This window comes from Hemibagrus wyckioides, linkage group LG10, assembly GCF_019097595.1.
Source record: "Hemibagrus wyckioides isolate EC202008001 linkage group LG10, SWU_Hwy_1.0, whole genome shotgun sequence".
Lineage (NCBI taxonomy): Eukaryota > Metazoa > Chordata > Actinopteri > Siluriformes > Bagridae > Hemibagrus > Hemibagrus wyckioides.
Window position 1 is genome coordinate 11,510,390 of NC_080719.1, and position 18,067 is coordinate 11,528,456.

Genomic DNA, 18,067 nt, shown 5'->3' on the forward strand with positions numbered 1-18,067 from the left:
ACTGCCAAGTTTAGAACTTCTTGTGAAACTCCATACACATCCTAGAAAACCTCAACCAGTCTTTATGAAGATACTGATCTAAAGAGGATCTTGGCTTGGCACACAGACAATCAGAAAATAATGCCTTCACCACTTAGTGATGAGGAATAATAAATGAGGTAAAAACAGAAAGGAATAAAGAAAGAAGGAAACAAAAAAAAAAAGACATTTAAGCGAGTATAAAAAAACTAAAATATTAAAAGCAAAATGAAAGAAAATTAAAACATGGAAGAAAGCAAACCTGAATTAAGGAAAGCAGAGTTTGCATCTTATTTACACAAAATCCACATTTTACACCTGCGTCACTATGTGAACTTTAAGTTCTAAATCTTTGCACTGTAGCCCACAATTAACGTAAATATAATCAGGATGCTGCTAATAAACTTCCTTTAACGTAAATGTCAAATGGTTAACACTCAGACTGCTGTGTTTCGCCTTGGATAAAAAAACCTGATCAAACTTATATCAAACTTTAGTTCATTTACATTTTTTTTGTTTGAAATTAAATTTGACTCAAGTTTAACTAAGCAGAAAGCACCAGGTTCTGATAGACATAATAAAAATACACAAAAAAATATTCATAAATTCCTATCAGAAATATATCATTCATTCATATATATGTATACCTGTATGTATAAAATATTATATATATATATATATATATATATATATATATATATATATATATATATATATATGTATGTATATATATATAAATATAAATAAGAGAGAGAGACCTTACAGATCATAAAAGTGCTACAAAAATTAGAGCTCCATGCCAATCACTGGGGAGAAAAAAAATCTAATCAATAAAAACAAACAAACAAAAAACTCTCAGAACGTATTGTTATGGTGAGAAAAACAATAAATAAATTATTTTAAATAAAGAAAGGCCAAGTGATGAAGTGACCTGGAAATTAACTGGGGAAAAATATATATATAAAAATAAAAAATAAAAATAACCTCAACACTCAAAACAGAATGATGCAAATAAAGAAGGGAAAAAAAGAAATATAATTCAATATATGGCTATAACATTAACATGAATAAAACACATTACATTCCGACATTCTATAATTCATATAGAATTAACTAAAACCCACACGTCGAGTGATTCTCCCAAAAAAAAAAAAAAGACACCAACCTCACTGTGACAAAAAGAGCATGACATTTTTTAAATGTCAAGAATGACAAGATTTTAAATACAGAGTAAAATAAAACCATCAGATCATGCAGTAATAATGTAGAGACTTAAATATTTACATCTTCGTGACTCAGAAGTGATATCATTATCACATCAGTTATACCACTTTACATTGATGTAACAATCTATCTTTGGTATAGTCGTTTCTGCATTCTGGGAAATATAAAATATTTTAAAATGTTTCAGATGTAATAAACAAAATGGGGGAAAAAAAACCCTTCATCATGCTGCATGATTAAAAAAAATCTTATCAAAAACGATGCAGTTTATCTGGATCATCCGATGCCATTTGGGAGAAATCCTGGAAAATGTCCTGGTATGTTTCATCACCTGAGGAACAAAATAAATAAATAAATATATAGATAAATAAATGGAAATGGGAAAGACACACTTTGCAAAAGCAAAAGCTGGGAAAATCAATGTGAAAGATAGAAAAGGGACAAGAAATCATACCTGGGCTCTTAAAGCTCATCAGTCAATCAGCAGAGAGGGGAAAAAAAGAGGAAAGGAAGGAAAACAGGAGGAAGAGGAAGTATATAGAGAAAGAGACATGTTTATTGGATCTTATAATCTCGATATTAAAGGATTTGTTCGTGTCACTCACAAAATAAAGTGCATCAAAGAAGAACAATTAGTACAGAGATGTCCAAAACACAGCATTTGTTAGCATCAGCATAACAGAATAAATGTCTGATTAAAAAAATGCATAAATAAGTAAACGCAATGAATATACAAGCAGATACCTGCACTAATATGAATTAAACCCTGAAATAGATATAAAACAGGTCTAGAGGTTTGGCAGATTTTTGATGTGGGAAAAAAAAGAAACAAAACAAGAAAAATCATGTCAGAACTTTTTTCCACATCAAATCATCAAATGAAACTAAACTAATACTAATCACCCCAAAACCATGTGCAAAATGTGTTACCAATTCCAAAAGGTCTAATATTTAATGGCAAAAGGTGTTGCTGGTACAAAACCAAAAGAACTGCTGTAGCATGGTGGTGGCAGCATCACGCTTACAGGCTGCTTCTCTTCAGCAAAAAAAACTGGGGCTTTTATCAAGGTGGAAGGAATCATAAATAGCCATGAATACAAGACGATTCTAGTGCAATATCTTCAGATGTCTGCTAGTAAACTGAAAATTAAAAGGCATTTCACTTTACAGAATGACAATGAACTAAAGAATACATCCAAATCAACTAATGAATGGCTTAACCATATGAAGATTAATGTTTCTGATTGACCTAGACAGAGCCCAGACCGGAATCCAAAAATCAGCGGGTTGACCTGAAGACGTCTGTTCACATGAGCCGGCCTTACAATTTGAAGGCTCTTGAAACGTTTTGCATTTTGCAAGTGTGGGAAAATACACCAATCAGCCATAACATTATGAACACAGAGGTGAAGTGAATAACACTGTTTATCTCCTCATCATGGCACCTGTTAGTGGGTGGGATATATTAGGCAGCAAGTGAACATTTTGTCCTCAAACTTGATGTTAGAAGCAGGAAAAATGGGCAAGCGTGAGGATTTGAGCGAGTTTGATAAAGGGCCAAATTGTGATGGCTAGACAACTGGATCAGAGCATCTCTAAAACCGCAGCTCTTGTGGGGTGTTCCCGGTCTGCAGTGGTCAGTATCTATCAAAAGTATCCATTAGGTCCTATAAGTTCTTTAAGACCTGTAAGTTGAGAAGTGGGGCCCATGCATCTTGGTGCCAGATACCACAGCACACATTCAGAGATTTAGCAGAGTTCATGCCTTGATGGGTCAGGGTTGTTTTGGCAGCAAAATGGGGATCAACACAATAGTAAGCAGGTGGTCATAATGTTATGTCTGATCTGTGTATATTGCCAAGTCAATATGTGCCTCTTACCCAAAAAGACAAAAAAAAGCAGTGCAATAAAACCTAAAAACCTTTTGCTTTAACAAAATATTACTTTAGGGGTGTGCAGCCTTATGCAACCAGGTTATTGCAACTTCTTTATCTTCCCTGAAAACGTTTCTGACTTTATTTTTCTGTTGTATCTTGTTACATCACAAAAACCTGCCGTTTTAATATTAACAGGGGTATATATGTACACACACACACACACACACACCTCTGTGGTGTTTAATCTGCACTATTATAATTCATTTGGCACATAAAACTAACAAGTTGTGTTCATCACAAATTTCTATTTCTATATAATACATATACATCATGTACAATCAACTGTCTTAAATAATCTCTAATAAATAAATAGATATATTATTTATATTTATATATACACACTGATATTTCATCAAGAAAGTATGCAATAATCACTTAAAAAAGCTAAATAAATAAATAAAGTAGGTTTAGAATTTCAGATGTAATAAGACACTGTAGGGGTGTGTTTTGTGCTGCTCTGGATGAAGAGCAGAATTTACAAAATGATAAAATTGCAGATTTACAGTTTAACGGTGTTGAGATCATTCAGACACCTTCATGAAGATTTAACATATATAAAACATAAAAATCTAAATAGAAATCTATAAATAACTGCAGCTCTAACTAGAATAACGGGAATGTTTTTACCTCCATATTCATCATCTGGGACTACACTGGATTTTCTACACCGTGTGAGGTGAAGCAACGCTACGGTTGTTTAGAGGCGACTATCGTCTTTAATTTATTAAAGAACATGATGTATTTTTTGAACCCTAGTTAGTCTATAAAAGTGCATAAGTACTTGATTTGAATCTAGTTTGCTGCTAGTTTGTTTTCTCATCTGCAGTCACATAGTGCTATACTGTCCAGCTGTTTACATTGATATTGCATTGTACGGATCATTTCTGAGCAGCATTCTAAACCACTGCAGGATACGTTGGATAGACATCTTGAGTATGTGTGCAAGAAGTTAAAAATCATTAAAATTAACTATAAACAGATTTTACAGTTCATGTAAGGGTCAGTTGAAAAGTTTTCCATTTTATACGCAGCTCATGACAACGATCATGACAACTGCAGAAGATTTTGAGAGAAAGAGTTCATCTGTGTGTTTAAAATCATTGTGCTTGACATTTTACACTTCTTCTTGGAAACCGGGAGTTTTCGCTCAGTATCATCGGCTGAATTCTCCAGGTGAGCGTGTAAACAGTGCCACTCACGTTATCGCTTCTTTTATTTGTGCAAGCAAAGTCGAGTTAAGTTTAATGCACTGTTACTGTAGAAACAATTACAGGTGCATTAATATATACCTGTGCTAAACCGGCTACACTACTGTCAGAGCTGCTGTTTTAGAAAATCAAATCAAGAACCAAAAATCGCACGGCAGCATGGTTATAAAGAAATACGAGACTGTTAGGGGTCTCCGAGCTGTAAGTAAATAAATTCTTCGATACACTTCCTGTACTGGATCTCAGTGGGACTGTTAGAGGAATATTGACCTGTGAGACCTGTGTATGGACCCTCGGACTCTCTCATCTCTTCATTCATCTTGGCCAATCGCAGCCTGAGGACAAGACAACAAACAGCGTCAGTAATCTATGATTATCTTTGAACATCAGTGATAACCAAATAGAACATCTGAGTAAACTAAATCCAAGTCTCTTACAGCGTTACGATGTCTGCATTAGCCGCTTCCACTGCAATGGACAGCGGCGTTTTGTCTTCAATGTCTGCTGCATTCTGATTGGCTCCACGCTTCAGGAATAAACACACTTGTCTGAGGCAGAAGAAGAGAGAAAAACACTTTACATAACAATTCACCATACAGGTGTGTTCACACAGGAACACAGTACAGAGCAAAATCATTTTTTAAACATTAAATTAAACATTACATTAAATTATATTAACATTGCTGTTTAATCAAAGTATGAAACAATCAAAATAAACTATTATACAGATATTAAGATAATAAAAAATAAATGATTATAACAAAAATAGAATCACACAAGTAATAAAATATATGCATGTATATAATAATAACAACAACATCAGCCTAATATCAAATCATCATCATCCTCTTTTTACTATTTTAAATTGCTACATACAGTTTCAGCTGAATAAAACATTCCAGAGCTAATGATGATATACTCACTGAGTACTTTATTAGGAGAACCTTTCATGCAATTATCTAAACCTCCAGTCATGCGTCAATGAATCACCTCCACATGAATCACAATGAATCATGTGGCAATGCCAAAAGAATCATGCAGATACGGCCTGGGAGCTAAGTTAAGTTCACATCACCCATCAGAATGGGGATAAAAATGTGAGGATTGAGGAGTGTTAGTATGAGACGGCCTGGTTTGAGCAATTCTATAACCGTTGATCTCGGATTTTCACAGAAAAGAGTCTCTAAAGTTTATTCAGAATTATGCAATACGGTGCAAAAACATCCAGTGAGCAACGGTTCTGCAGACAGAAACATTGTTGAAAGCAATTAATGGAGAATGGTCAGACTGGTTGGAGCTGACAGAAAAGCTACAGCAAGTCTGTACAATTTTGGTGAGCAGAAAAATATATCTCAGAATGTACATGGGTTACAACATCAGAAGATCACACTGGGTTTCATTTCTGTCAGCCAAAAACAGATATCTAATGATGAGCACAGACTCAACTGAACTGGACAGCTGAAGACTGAGGAAAAAAATCCTTAGACTGTATCTGCCGTGTGTCTACAGCCCAGGCTGGTGGAGGTGGTGTAAAGATGTGGAGGATGTTTTCTTGACACACTTAGGGTCCATTAATATCAATCATCACTTAAATGCCAATTCAGCAATGATTGATTGGGATTAATGGACCCACAGCCTATTCGAGTATTGTTGCTGACCATGTGCATCCCTTCATGACCATAATTTCCCATCTTCTAATGGCTACTTCGAGTGGTATAATGTACCATGTCAGAAAGCAAAAGTTGTTTCAAACTGGAAGTGGCCTTCCCAGTCTCCAGACCGGAATCCAATATAACATTTGGGATGTGGTAGAACTGGAGGTGATGCATAAAAGTGCACCTTAAAACCCTGCAGGAATTGTGTGATGCAATCATATCAACATGGAATGTTTCCTACATCTTATGGAAACCAAGCTACAAAGAATTTAGTGTGTTTTAAGAGCAAAATGAGGCCTTAACCACTATTACTATCACGCGCCATATAAAGTGCTCACTGAGTATTTTTTGTTGTTATTATTTCTCTCCAATTTGTGTGTGCATGTGTGCTTGCCTGTGTATGTGTGTGTGTGTAAACTGACCCGGTATGTCCGAGGATGGTGGCATGGTGTAGTGGTCCTCTACCCTGACTGTCACACTGATTCACACTGGCCGAATTCTGGAGCAGAAACTCACACGTAACAAGAGAGCCCTAAGACACAAACACACACCTCAGCATTAACATGAAACAATCTACGAACTAATGTTTCATCACTTTGTCCACCCCTATGTGAGCTGTAACAGAGTACCCAAGCATCCTGGGTACTCGAGGGCATCCGAGCTGATGAGAATTTTATTTCAGCATTTAATTTTATTTTTTTATTACCTTACAGGAATAATATTGTTAACAGCACAAATCCAAGTCACTATATCTACCCTGCATGCTCAGTACTTAGTATAAGTAAAATGGCATTTTAAATTCCCATTACCTGAATATTTCATACATTGCATTTCACAGAAGACAATGTATTGGTGCCTCACAATTCTGTTTGGTTGTGTAAAATACTATTTAGTAAAAGACCAATGTACTGGCACCCCAAATACACTCACTGCTTTTACACGACTGTTTGTTTTTCAATATTTTCACTAAAAATCCAAACAATGGCACTCCGACTGTGGTTAAAAATGTACTATACTACTCTCAGCTTTGGCATTTAGCTGTGGGTTTAGTTTTAGTTTTCCTCTCTCCCTCCAAAAGTATTTTACTGATTGGGTTCCTCAGAATATCCTGTAGAGTGTTTGATAGGTGTTTATATAACTCACTCCGTGTACAGCCATGATCAGCGGTGATCTCTTCTCTTCATCTGTGTTGATAAAGTTGACCTTTGCCCCATGTGCCAGAGCCTCAGCCATGTCAGGGAGGCTACGTGTGAATGAGGCCCAATACAGCTGCAAACTGGGACAGAACTGCTTTGGTTCAGAGAAAACCAGCTTCTCCTTACTGCTACATGTGGAAGACTGTGACTCCTGTACTTCTATACAACACACAACAGGGAAATTTCACACACAACTTAAACATAAACCCTTTAAAACACAGACAGATCTCGTTCTCCTGATTTGAATAATCTGCATTATATGAAATAATAAACCGAGCTGTTACTATAGATTTTGTTTTAAGACATTTTGTCGAATCAGAATCCAAAATAACTATAAATAGGAGCGTCCAACCTGTATGATTCTGGCTTGTGTTTACAACCCCAGGGCTTCCTTCAGCTTTGTTTACAATGCCACTCTCTGCACCTTTAACTGAGGAACACATGCACACAGTCATTTTACTGACTCGAGGCGCAAACCTGACTATTTCACCAAGTTTATGAGCAATGAACCCCGATAAAAGTAACACCACAGCCACAGAAGGGTTTAAAAAAGCAAAAGAGAGCTCAGACTGTGAGAAAGAGGACAGATCGGTGCTGGACGATGAAGCTAAGCCCGTATTGGCGGTTGTTCTATACTTACTACTGCGCTGGCCAGACGCATCAAAGTAGGAGAAGAGAGAATCTAATTCAGCAGGACAGAAGAGAGATTCGCTGGAAACGTCAAGGACACTCGCAGCTATGCAAAGACCAGGTCACAGAGCAAAGGTCAAACGATCAGAGGACGGGGAGGTTAGTCAAAAAGCAGAAAAGATTGTGAAGAAAGTCAAACAGAGGCAGTTAAACTATAGCTGCAGGAATCGAAAGCAAAAGGAAGCAGAGTCATGGCGAATACCATTCTAATTTTTCACTTGTTCTTAATGGTTAGTTTTTTGCATAAAGTTAAACTTTAGTGTTGGTTTAGGTTTAGAATAAGTAGTGTGCAGTAGTTATAGCTCTAAGGTGTAATTACTCATTAAGTTTGCAGTGTACATTTAAATCATACCCGCCATACGGAAAATTTTCAACTATTAAATAAATAAATAAATAAATAAAAATACCATAAGCTGCATTGCTAACTAAAACAAACAAACAAACAAAAATAATAATTTCACACTAACCCAAAGCCCTGGATGCTGGTCGTGTTTTCTGTGTGTGTGCTTGTTGAGCTGCTGGTCGTGCTTGTGATTCGGAGGGGTCACTGAGTCGTTTCGGTGCTACAGTCAACGCCATGATCTTCAGCTTCAGTTCTTCATCTGACGGCATTCTGATGAACCGCCGATCGACATACTTGGCTCTGATGTATGACTCCACATCCTGTCTGAAGGACAGATTACACAGAAAGACGAAGAATTCAAGATATTCTCTCTGACATAGATGTGCCTAAACTATCTTTAACACATATCCTCATATGAATGGACTTATCATCCATTATCACAGTGTATACCTGGAGGCTCCTGGTTGTGGTTTCCGTGCTCCAAGCTCCTCCCTTCGAGCTTCATATATCCGATTTATGACACCGTTTCCAAGCTCACACATTAACTGAAGAACATTGAATTATGCAAGGTTATATACACACGGCAATTTCTAGAATTAATACTGTACTTTGTAGTGTTTCTAACTAAAAAAATAATAATGACCATGCTGCAGAAAATAAGGCCAAACTGATTATGACAGCATGTTGAATGTGGCTATCAAGACTAAAAGAATTTTAATAATAATAATAATCATCATCATCATCATCGGACTGGTTATTATTATTATTATTATTATTAAACATGTACATCAGGTTTATATGCATAGAAATACATAATAAATAACAGCTGTGACCTGATGTGTGTTTCAAACAACCTTTAGGATCATGACTGTAATCACCATCTTTACTAAATAGATAAAATTTTAGTATTGCATAAAATGTCTTTGTGAAAGGAATGGAGATTTACTGTGCTGTTTAAACAATGTTTTGTGGTAATTTTGCTTTAAAATCGAAAATGTTTCCACCCCCCTATTTGGCCATGATAGCATGTGCATGTGGGACAGAGAGATAAGCTGTGACGTGGACACAGTGGGAGTTTGAGCGATACTGGACTGATTTAATGTGACTGTTTTCAGCACCCATCTGTCAGCACTGCTTGTGATCCCCTCATCTCTCTCTCTCTTCTCACCTTCAACAGTTCTGGCTCCCACGTGTCCAGTGTCAGAGATCTCACTTTGGAGAAATGAACTCCTAAACTCCTAATGAGAGAGAAAAACAAATGCATTTTTAACAGTTAAATATTTGACAGCATTGAGACACTGATAGTACAGGGTTCATTTGTTAATGATTTAATCGCTAATTCTGCTGACACAAAAAAGTATGATCACTGATACTGCACATTTTTCTTTAAGAAGCTGTTTTAGTTAACTTTTATCCACTTTTGTCTTCAACAGGTATGTATCCTGATCATATGTGTATGTGAGTGCTGGAGTATGTATACCTGTGGATGCCGGAACACTGGATACACAGCGTGATTCCCAGATTAATGCTGGCCCATTTGGGATCCGGTTGGCTGCAATCGCAGCATACACCGTTTCCTGCGATGGCCATGACCTTCTGTAAGGCGCCTTCTCCTTTTAGACTCTTCTCTCTCGGGTCTGACTCCAAGCTTCCTGTGGACGGTGATGACTTCCTGTCCAACTTCTGTCAAACACATTGCAATTGTAATTACATGAAATCACATGGTGCTTCGAACTAGAGTTTGTCACTTTTGCTTAAAAATAAAAACAAAAAGTGACACAGAACTTTATCGTATCTTTAGATCACCCAGGCTGAATATATTGTATGACAAAAAAATGATTGGGTGGGGTTTTTTTTGCTTTTTTTTTGTGAGCTTGCACGTTTTCCCTAAGACATGGTCTTCCTGAACGTTCATTCAGATTCAGATTCACCCACATCACTGCAACATTTCTTTATTAGCATCCTGTTGCTATCCAGATTCAATTTAAAACCATTACTTTTATAGTGTCCAAATTTCAGATCAACTCTTTAATAAGAACTAAAATGATCTATTTATGCAAATTGAAGTCATCTGTAATAAAGTCACCTCTGAATCATCTGATCTGTCTCTGAAGGCTGTAGCGATGCTGTTCTGCATGGCCCTGATCCACGCCTGTTTCAACTTTTCAGAATCGGCCTGCATCATACAGCTCCTGTAAACACACATGCACACATACGACTTTACATTAGGTCAGTTATAACATTTTATATAATGTGATCATTTTTGAGCCAGACTCACTTTGTTGGTGAAACCACCTCAAAGCAGAAACGGCGCTCAATGTCCTCGCAGTGTTTAACTGTACACAATCTAAGATCTTCCACCACCACCGTGGGGTTATCCTGGGGCAAAAACATACAACTTACACTCAAACAACTGACAACTATGTTTTAAGATTTAGGAAGAAATAACCTAACTGGTTAATTTACTGGTTATTGTCCAAGATTGTGCTTGACAATAAAACAGAACACTCATTTAAAGTCAGATGGGATGGGAGAAGTTGTGTGACTAACCTTAAACTTCTTCTGGTAGACTAACTGATTGTTCTGAATTGAGAACCAGCGCCTGGAAAGAAAAACAAGCACAGAAACAAAAATGTGAATAAGTAAATGAAGGGCTTTAATTGAAAAATTCAATCAATATTGTAGAATTTAATTAAACGTTTAGGAGCAAGAAAGAAAAAGATGTATCTATCTATTATTATTATTATATATTAGTTGTCAATGAACCTTTTTCTTTTGTGTTGGAGCGACAAGGCTAACGTAGCTAAGAATTAATCTACAATAAAGTCATTTCTACCCCAAAAACACAACAAATTATTGCTCATCATTAGCTACGTCTGGACAAGATCACATATTCGTGGGATCCTCAGATAACGTCTTATTTCATTTCAACCTGATTTGGCTACATTTTTTCTCTCTCCACCTTTCAGGATGAACTATTAAATGATTTTAAGCCAAGCACCTGACACCTGACAAATGTTATTTCTGTCGATATACATGTCCGTGAATTTCTATACAGAAGTCATCTTACATTGACTTGACTGCTGCTAGTGATACTCTGATCCTCCCCCAGATATTAAATAGGTATTAAACTTCACAAAGTGCTTAACTGTAAAAGCATTTTCAAGAGGAGAAAGAAAATAAAATCTTAAAGGAAAAAGTGAGATCCTGCAGGCTGATCCATTCAGGAAGCCATTATAATAGTGGGATTAGTCATCACTTAATATTTATAAACGCACATCATAATCAACATTTAGTTTTCTATAAATAATGACAAGCTGCACTGTTGCCAGTTGATTACAAGATCAGACTAAATATCCCACTAAAAGCTCCTCCTTTGCTAATTTTATTGCAGTATGGCTCCATCATTGCAGAAATGTAAACCTTGTAAAAAACCACATACACTGATTTTTTTTTTTTTATTAGCTCTACACCAACCTGTTCCATGTTTTGAATGCATTACTAGCCCTCTTGAACAGATAACCCTCCATAATGATCCCATTCTCGGCATCCACATTGTACTCCAGCTTGGTGTCGTCATTCGAATAGTCCTAAGAAAACACATAAGGGAACGACACTTAATAAACCTGACACTATGTACACAAGCTGCACAAAATAAACTCCATTAAACTGTCCATCATTTGTGGAAATGTGAAAACCAATATTATGTTGTTAAATGACACGTTTAAGGAGACGCAAACAAACTGAAAATTATTTACATAAAATCCAAATCAGGCAAGACTGTGTACTCATGTCAAGCAAAAACTGACATATGCACAATCTTAGATAAGCAGTAGGTCACCGAAACCTTTGTGTTTGTGGTGTGGTGTTGTAGATGCTGTCTGGTAGATGAGGATGAGTAACAGAACTCTTAGCATACCGTCACTGAACTCCTGTAGAGGAGGAAGAAGAAATAAAGGAATCGGATCTTGTGTCAGTGATTATGTTACAGAGGAACGCGGTAAGGATAAGAGCTGAGGTCTACTCAAATAACTTTCGGAGGACATACATCCATTAGAGTCCAGTCCAAAAGTATGAGTCCATGCTCAGGACATGTTATGAAACCTATAATCCAAAAAAAAAAGTGTGTTTATTACTGAGTAAAGGCAAAGCAGTCGATCCCAGTAACAGAAGTCCAGAAACAGGAGAGTATTTTGGAGGTGACAGAATGGTAGCCTATATCTCCAGTTTTAGCATGATATATTTTTAAACACTATATCTACAGAGACAAAAACTCACTGACATAAGCGTATAAGCTTCTTCTATAAGCAGACCTATAAGCTCGTTCTAATAAGTTAGTATTTCTGCAGTAATAACTCATTCACAGTGGAAGCTCCACATACATGGATTAATAAAGGTTATTGATATTCACGGATCAAGCATAACATTATGAGCACTGACAGGTGAAGTGAATAACTCTGATTATCTCCTCATCATGGCACCTGTTAGTGGGTGGGATATATTAGGCAGCAAGTGAACATTTTGTCCTCAAAGTTGATGTGTTAGAAGCAGGAAAAATGGGCAAGCGTAAGGATTTGAGCGAGTTTGACAAGGGCCAGAATTGTGATGGCTAGACGACTGGATCAGAGCATCTCCAAAACTGCAGCTCTTGTGCGAAATTCCTGGTCTGCAGTGGTCAGTATCTATCAAAAGTATCCTTTAAGTCCTATAAGTCCTTTAAGCATCCTTATAGGACTTAAAGGATCTGCTGTTAAAATCTTGGTACCAGATACCACAGCACACCTTCAGGGATCTAGTGGAGTCCATGCCTCGACAGGTCAAGATGGACACAAACAATATTATGCAGGTAGTCATAATCTTATGGTTGATGGGTGTAATATGGATATGAAGACCTTTAATTTGATTAACATTTATGAAAGAAGTCACCAGTGTCCACTTGACAAGCTACTGTGTGTACTCAATGTGCTGTTTAAACCTGTAGTACTTTTCATAGATTTACAGTGTTTTTTATTGATCATTTTATATGACTAAATAGTTAAGCTCAACATCTTAATAAGCACATTATTGCAATCATTTCATCACCACTAGGCCTGTGTCTGAGATGGAGCACATTTCTGATTAGCATCTCGATAAGGAAGCAGTGTACAGTTGACTTGTATCTCGAATGGATAAATATGGAGCTGATCCGCCATAAAACAATGTGCACACTCCAATCGTGTTTATTTTAAATTAGCTATGAGACCCACCAGTGTGAGATCTGGAAAAAGTCCCAGACACACTCTACACAGTCATAGGATGCTTCGGTGCTACAAACAGAGTGGAAATGATTTTAAATCTGACATTCTATGCCTCATGAGTCAGCCAATGTGGAAGCCTGAGCCAGACGTGACGCAGAGAGATGAAGAGGAAATACACAGTAATGACTCTGAACTAAATTAACAACATCAATGTGTTAAACCATCTGACGTCAGTGCTAAAGACTGTGTTTTTTTTCCATCTTCTAGCAAAAGAGGACGTCTACAACAAAGTCACGCCTAACATTTACATTAGCCTTCACTCTTAATTAGTAGGTATGCAACTCCAGCATCTAATTACATACACGGCTGCCATTTGAAGCAAAATGAACCGAACTGTATTTAAATTTAGACTTCTTTCCTGCTAGGAAAAACACAGCCGTGATATGCCAACTCTAAGATTTTGTGCTGATGGAGGTTCAATGTAAAACAAAAACTTGATGATACCTTAAATATTTACGAAAATATCAATATCTAATACAAAAAAAAAACAAAAAAAAAAAAACACACTCCCGGTATTAGCAAACCTGTGGAAAAACTGAGACTAATGATAATTATATGTAATGTCTACAAAAATATATGAATAAAATTGTCATATTTTTACAAATTTGTCTAAAAAATTATTTTAAAATGATCACCTTCTTTAAAAAACAATTTAAAAAGATTTAGAACAAATTGCTGTTTCTGCGTGTTTCTAGGTATTGATAATTATACAAAAAATAATTATATAATTGTGGGAACTTTCACTGGAAACTTCACCAGCATTACAAATGAGGCATGCCCAAGCCAATTCGAGTCAAACATCACAAATTTCACCCAAAAGCCTTGACCCATGATTTACTAAAAGAAGTCCCACATAAACTTTGGCCTTTTTCTGTACGAAAACGTTGAACCTTTTCTTCTTAGCATCTGCATTCCACTACTCATGGAAACTTTTGCAGGACTGGAGCACTAATACACGACAGCTAAAATGAAACTGCAGAGAACATACACACTTATAACCTCGAGAAGAAGGTTTATGTTGTATCTACTGAAGCGTTTATTAGAAGTGTGTGAAGTTATAAATAACACAAAAATGGGTGTTCACTTGGCATCTTCACTTACACAACAAACATGAAATGTAGGATCAGAAAGTATGGATTTTTTGTGTAGCTTTTTCCAATACAGTATTTATTTATATACTAACAGCTTGTATAGAGGGACAGGTATGATCCACATAATTTAATACATTTATTAGCAGCTTTTTATTTAACATATATGGAAGGTGTCTCCAAGTATGGAAAGAAAGGCTCATGATGGAACAACTGTTTATCTTTGCTAAAATGTTTCTGAGAACAGAACAGTCTCTTGGTCGTTCCACAACATTAAAACTATAAACCATTATAATGTGTGAACTGTCACCAAGTTGTGGGAATAAATATACACTGGCAAATCACTGGGGTACAAGCAAAATAACTCCAGACTATGTGTTTATTTGAACTTAATCCACTTTTATTTTTTATAACTTCACAGTTGTGTTATTCCTTACATGACACACAACCACACAAGTCTGAAAGCAGAATAAGTAATGGCCCGTCGTTACTGCCATTAGAGTGTTAAAGTGGTATTCATGTCTGTTTAATCACACACTGCTTAAAACAAAAACACAACAAGCTCCTCAGACATTTTTACACTCACCAGATACCACACGTAGTAAAAGCGGCTGAATATCTTCATGTCCGATAGAAGCAAGGATATGTTTGTGTCTATGTGTGTATCAGCAGTGGCGCTGTGTACAACCTCTGAGCAATGCAGTGACCATCCTTCTGTCTGCGAGTGTGTATGAGAGCATCTGGACTAGCTTTAGCAAGCAGGCTAGAATAACCAGGAAGAGCTCTGCAGCATTAAACATTAATGCTGTGTGTGTGTGTGTGTGTGTGTGTGTGTGTGTGTGTGTTAAAAACACCTCAGGTGCGTGTTTGTGTTGACCTTGTAAATGTCAATGCGGAGAGGCATAGAGAATCAGGAGGTTTTAACATGGAACGAAGAAAAAACAAAATGAGGAAAAGGACAGACTCACCTGCTGAGTCGCCTTGGATAAAGGGCAGAGAGAAAAGAGAAGATAAGCGTTAGAGATGCTGACACACACAGATTTCTATTTCACCCCCTCCATCTCTACCTCGCAATTCCCTCTCTCTCTTTAGTCCTCCCTCTATCCCCATCCCTCTATTCACTCTTTCTCTCCTCCCACATCCCTCTTTTCCCACCCTCTTTCTCACACTTTCTCCTAATCCCTCAGCAGGTCAGCCCCCTGACACCACACAGAAGGTCAGCCTCTCCCAGACACTATACAGCAAGTCAGCCTCTGCCAGTCACTATGTAGCAGGTCAGCCCACCTGACACTTCACAGCAGGTCAGCCTCTCTGAGTCAGCATACAGCAGGTCAGCCCCCCTTGACACAATACAGCAGGTCAGCCTCTGCCAGTCACTATAAAGCAGGTCAGCCACCTCAATACTACACAGCAGGTCAGCCTCTCAGAGTCGCTATACAGCAGGTCAGCCTCTCAGAGTCACTATATACAGGTCGTCAGCCTCTCAGAGTCACTATATACAGGTCGTCAGCCTCTCAGAGTCACTACACAGCAGGTCAGCCTCTCCGAGTCACTACACAGCAGGTCAGCCCCTTCGAGTCACTACTCAGCAGGTGAGCCTCTCCCAGAGGTCAGCCTCACTATAAAGCAGGTCAGCTTCTCCCAGTCACTAAAGAGCATGTCAACCTCTCCCAGTCACTATACAGCAGGTCAGCCTCTCCCAGTCACTACACAGCAGGTCAGCCTCTCCCAGTCACTATACAGCAGGTCAGCCTCTCCCAGTCACTATACAGCAGGTCAGCCTCTCCCAGTCACTATACAGCAGGTCAGCCTCTCCCAGTCACTACACAGCAGGTCAGCCTCTCCCAGTCACTACACAGCAGGTCAGCCCCTTCGAGTCACTACTCAGCAGGTGAGCCTCTCCCAGAGGTCAGCCTCACTATACAGCAGGTCAGCTTCTCCCAGTCACTAAAGAGCATGTCAGCCTCTCCCAGTCACTACACAGCAGGTCAGCCTCTCCTAGTCACTATACAGCAGGTCAGCCGCTCCCAGTCACCTTACAGCAGGTCAGCCTCTCCTAGTCACTACACAGCTGGTCAGCCTCTCCCAGTCACTATACAGCAGGTCAGCCTCTCCCAGTCACTACACAGCAGGTCAGCCTCTCCCAGTCACTACACAGCAGGTCAGCCTCTCCTAGTCACTATACAGCAGGTCAGCTGCTCCCAGTCACCTTACAGCAGGTCAGCCTCTCCTAGTCACTATACAGCAGGTCAGCTGCTCCCAGTCACCTTACAGCAGGTCAGCCTCTCCTAGTCACTACACAGCAGGTCAGCCTCTCCCAGTCACTATACAGCAGGTCAGCTGCTCCCAGTCACCTTACAGCAGGTCAGCCTCTCCTAGTCACTACACAGCAGGTCAGCCTCTCCCAGTCACTATACAGCAGGTCAGCTGCTCCCAGTCACCTTACAGCAGGTCAGCCTCTCCTAGTCACTACACAGCAGGTCAGCCTCTCCCAGTCACTATACAGCAGGTCAGCTGCTCCCAGTCACCTTACAGCAGGTCAGCCGCTCCCAGTCACCTTACAGCAGGTCAGCCTCTCCTAGTCACTACACAGCAGGTCAGCCTCTCCCAGTCACTATACAGCAGGTCAGCTGCTCCCAGTCACCTTACAGCAGGTCAGCCTCTCCTAGTCACTACACAGCAGGTCAGCCTCTCCCAGTCACTATACAGCAGGTCAGCTGCTCCCAGTCACCTTACAGCAGGTCAGCCTCTCCTAGTCACTACACAGCAGGTCAGCCTCTCCCAGTCACTATACAGCAGGTCAGCTGCTCCCAGTCACCTTACAGCAGGTCAGCCTCTCCTAGTCACTACACAGCAGGTCAGCCTCTCCCAGTCACTACACAGCAGGTCAGCCCCTGCGATACTACACAGCAGGTCAGCTGCTCCCAGTCACTATACAGCAGGTCAGCTGCTCCCAGTCACTATACAGCAGGTCAGCTGCTCCCAGTCACTATACAGCAGGTCAGCTGCTCCCAGTCACTATACAGCAGGTCAGCCTCTCTAAGTCACTCTATAGCTGCAAAAAGCTTAAAGCATGCAACATGTATGTTTTTACTATAAATTGTGTGCTAGTGACTCCAACTGCTTTATTTTGCTTTCATAAATATTGCAAAGCTACACAATGTCTGTCCACCACCTTATCAAAGTGACTAATGAGAGCAGTGCTTAGTGCATTAGTATAGTGTTGCTAAATTGTGAAAAAATGTATGAAATAGGATCTAATGGCAGATGGAAAAAAGAGGGAGGGATTTTTTACCACTCACACTTGTGATTTAGGTGCCATTTGGTCCTCACAACAGGCTACAAACCCACACACATCTCATTTTTCATCAGTGTCATAGCAGCAACAACACAAGCGAAAGGGAAAAGCAA

General features: G+C 38.7%; 1 protein-coding gene across 5 annotated transcripts in view; it reads right to left on the bottom strand.

Moving 5' to 3' along the window:
• Positions 1–742: 742 nt before the first annotated feature.
• The window catches only part of LOC131360752 (arf-GAP with coiled-coil, ANK repeat and PH domain-containing protein 2-like), a 33,950-nt gene continuing 16,625 nt past the window's right edge, over positions 743–18,067 (bottom strand). The window contains exons 10-25 of one of the 5 annotated variants that reach the window (XM_058401446.1): positions 15,625–15,636; positions 11,749–11,861; positions 10,822–10,873; positions 10,550–10,650; positions 10,358–10,463; positions 9,752–9,954; positions 9,440–9,509; positions 8,722–8,816; positions 8,396–8,595; positions 7,879–7,974; positions 7,591–7,668; positions 7,186–7,397; positions 6,465–6,574; positions 4,825–4,935; positions 4,658–4,722; positions 743–1,573 (exon numbers count right to left, since the gene is read on the bottom strand). In XM_058401446.1, coding sequence (XP_058257429.1) covers positions 1,494–1,573; positions 4,658–4,722; positions 4,825–4,935; positions 6,465–6,574; positions 7,186–7,397; positions 7,591–7,668; positions 7,879–7,974; positions 8,396–8,595; positions 8,722–8,816; positions 9,440–9,509; positions 9,752–9,954; positions 10,358–10,463; positions 10,550–10,650; positions 10,822–10,873; positions 11,749–11,861; positions 15,625–15,636 — 1,704 coding nt within the window. In that variant the 3' untranslated portion in view covers positions 743–1,493. The remainder of the gene's footprint in view (positions 1,574–4,657; positions 4,723–4,824; positions 4,936–6,464; positions 6,575–7,185; positions 7,398–7,590; positions 7,669–7,878; positions 7,975–8,395; positions 8,596–8,721; positions 8,817–9,439; positions 9,510–9,751; positions 9,955–10,357; positions 10,464–10,549; positions 10,651–10,821; positions 10,874–11,748; positions 11,862–15,624; positions 15,637–18,067) is intronic. The other 4 variants (XM_058401447.1, XM_058401448.1, XM_058401450.1 and 1 more) reach the window with 4 other exon arrangements.